This window comes from Alligator sinensis, unplaced genomic scaffold (genome assembly GCF_000455745.1).
Source record: "Alligator sinensis unplaced genomic scaffold, ASM45574v1 scaffold173_2, whole genome shotgun sequence".
Taxonomy (NCBI): domain Eukaryota; kingdom Metazoa; phylum Chordata; order Crocodylia; family Alligatoridae; genus Alligator; species Alligator sinensis.
The window spans coordinates 524596-527560 of record NW_005842720.1 but is presented as its reverse complement, the minus strand read 5'-3'; the positions used below and the strand labels follow the sequence as shown (position 1 = coordinate 527560).

At 54.2% G+C, this 2965-nt stretch overlaps 1 protein-coding gene across 1 annotated transcript in view; it reads right to left on the bottom strand.

The window, feature by feature from the left end:
• Nucleotides 1-84, bottom strand: part of TTC30B (tetratricopeptide repeat domain 30B) — a 7707-nt gene extending 7623 nt beyond the window's left edge. Inside the window, exon 1 of the mRNA XM_006034292.3 lies at nucleotides 4-84. Within this exon, the coding sequence (XP_006034354.3) occupies nucleotides 4-84 (81 nt within the window). The remainder of the gene's footprint in view (nucleotides 1-3) is intronic.
• Nucleotides 85-2965: the final 2881 nt, after the last annotated feature.

Below are 2965 nucleotides of genomic sequence, written 5' to 3'. Positions count from 1 at the left end.
GGCCCGGATCAGCCCGTAGATGACGGCCGTGTACTCCCCGTCCGCGATCGGCGCCGGCATCGCCATACCCATCGCCATCGCCATCGCTACCTAGGCAACCGCGTCGCCGGAAGCGGAAGCGCCCGTCACGCCTACTCCTAACGTCATTACGCCGCGTTTCGGAAGCGGACGCGGAAGTGCGGGCAGCGATTAAACTGCAGCTGTCGCGGGGTTACTGTGCGTCTGGGTTTCCCGCACATGGCTTCTTTTTGGAGGCGTCTGCTGCGTTCGGCTGGGTTTTTTAAGTACAGGCGAAATGTCCGGGATTTCCTCCCCCGCTCTGCTTTCAACATGGCCGCCGTTAGGTCGAACTACAGCTCCCAGAAGGCCGAGCGCGGCGCGTGCGCGGTTCGGAGCGGAGTTCTTAGCGGCAGGATCCGGATTTCCAGTTTATCGCGGAAAAACGCTGAAGCGGCGGTGCCACTGCCACGGGCGGGGGTGGGGCGAGTCACCATGTTTGTCTGCGCGCGCACGCGGACAGCCCGGCACTGGCAGGGTGTGGGAGGTGCCCGGCCGAGCACGTGGATGCAGGTCAGCCGGAAGGTCCGGGGTCTGGACGGTCTGGGGCCCCAGCCGGGGCGGGGCGCTGGGGCTGCAGTAGGGCGGGCGGGGAGAAACTGCTCAGGCCGGGGGGTGCACAGGCCTGTCCTCCAGGTCGCGCGGTGGTTGGCCTTTGTCCACCCCGACCCGCACGAGCCGGAGCTTCCCCTGCAGCTGGGGGGTCGGGCACCAGCAGAGCCCAGAGGGGAGTGGGGAGTTTGGGTTGGGGCTGAGGGACCTGGCAGGGTCTTGTGGGAGCGGGGGCTGTGGGTGGCAGCTGGCACTGGCAGATCCCAGGGGATGAGGCTGAAGTTGGTTGCTTAATCCAATTCCCGGTTCCTTTTTCAAAGCTAATCTAGACCTGATAAAAGCTTGTTATTAATGAATCGCACATCCTAAACTGAGATACTTTGATTAGCTATGCATATGTACTAATTAATGTGCAAAATAATATCCTGCATCAAGTACAGAGTCCTAAATGAAGGGCAGATTAAAATGGGATTATGGGGCAAAATACTTCTAGGGCCACCCCAAATTTCCTGTCGATGCCATGGCGGGACTGTCCCAAAGAACCCTGACCACAGTCCTGCCCAGCCTGAGGCACGGTCTGGCTGTGCCAGGCTGCCAAATGACTACCCTCCCAGCCACTGTACTAAATGTGTGGGTTTGAATTACGAACTGTTTTTTGGGCTGGGATTATAGCCAGAAATCCATCTTGGGCCACCCAATGGCACACCTCTGTGTTGCCGGGGGACTCTCCTGGACATCTCTGACCAGAAATTTGCCTGGTCCAAAACTCAGCTTGGCTGGGCCAGGCTGCCAACTGACAACTCCCCATTCCCACTGTACTAAGTGTATAGGCTTGAATAAGAACTGGCTTTTGGGCTGGGATTGTACCTAGAAATTCTTCTTGGGCCACCCCATGGCATACTTATTTGCCACTGGGGAACTCTCCTGCACATCTCTGACCAGAGACTTGCCCAGCCCAAAATGCGGTTTGGCTGTGCCAGGGTGTCAACTGACAGTCCCTCAGCTACTGTGCCAAGTATAATGGCTCGAATAAAGAACTGGTTTTAGGCTGGAAATCCTTCTTGGGCCACCCCACACTATGCCTCTGTGGCACTGCGGAATCTCCTGGACACCTCTAAACAGTCTTGCCCGGCCCAAAGCGCAGCTTGGCTTTACCAGGCTGCCAAGTGACAGCCCCCTTATGCCCACTGTACTACATATAATGGCTCGAATAAGGAACTAGTTTGGGCTGGGTTTATGGTTGGAAATCTTTTTTTTGGGCACCCAACACCGTGCCTCTGTACCACCAGGGGACTCCCGGACATCTCTGGCCGGAGACATGCTCAGCCCAAAGCACGGTTTGGCCGTGCCAGGCTGCCAACTGACAGCCCCCCAGCCACTGTTCGAAGTATAATGGCTTGAATAAGGAACTGGTTTTGATCTGGGATTTTGGCTGGAAATCCTTCTTGGGCCACTCCAAACCATGCCTATGGGGCACCAGAGGACACTCCCAGACATCTCCGACTATGGTCTTGCCTGGAAAGCACGGTTTGTTCCGGAAAGCCATGCATCCATCTGACGGGTCCCCTCAGACACTGTATTAAGTATATGGGCTCGAATAAGGAATTGGCTTTAGGCTCAGATTATGGCTGGAAATCCATTGTGGGCTACCCCATACCATGGCTCTGTGGCACTAGGCAGTGCTCCTGCACATACCTGACCAGAGTCTTGTCTGGCCCAAAATGCAGTTTGTTTGTGCCAGCCTGCCAAGTGACAACCTCTCATGCCCAGTGTGCTAAGTATAATGACTCAAATAAGGAACTGGTTTTTGGGCTTGGATTATGTCTGGAAATCCTTCTTGGACCACTCCACATCATTCCTCATGCCAGCTGACACCTAGCCTTTAAGAACTTTATGTTGTTCTTCCACCAGGCACTGGATGGCAGGATGAATGGCTGCATGCAAATATAGGGCACTAGTATACTTGACGGACCCCTGCTCTGATGCCATGGTATTTATCACATCTGAGAGCAGATTCGATTAATTGAGTCTCCTGCCAGTCTGCTGAAGCATGCTAAATAGCACACTCCAGCAGCCTCTGTATCATGTGTATTCACTGTCCCTGTATTTCAAATGGCAGTGGCAGTGCTTTAACTAAAGTTCTTCCAACAAGGTTTGTTAAAGTGCTCCCACTGCCATTTTGAAGCATGAGATGGTGAATACATGTAACGCTGTAGGCACTTTAATTAGAGTGGCTTTCAGAGCCATTCTGTTTAAAGCACTCCTCTCCACACCCATGGAGCATGTGTATAGAGGCCCCTAGGGATTTTTCAACATCTTTTCACGTTTACCTCCAGCCGCCACTCAGAAACTTGGT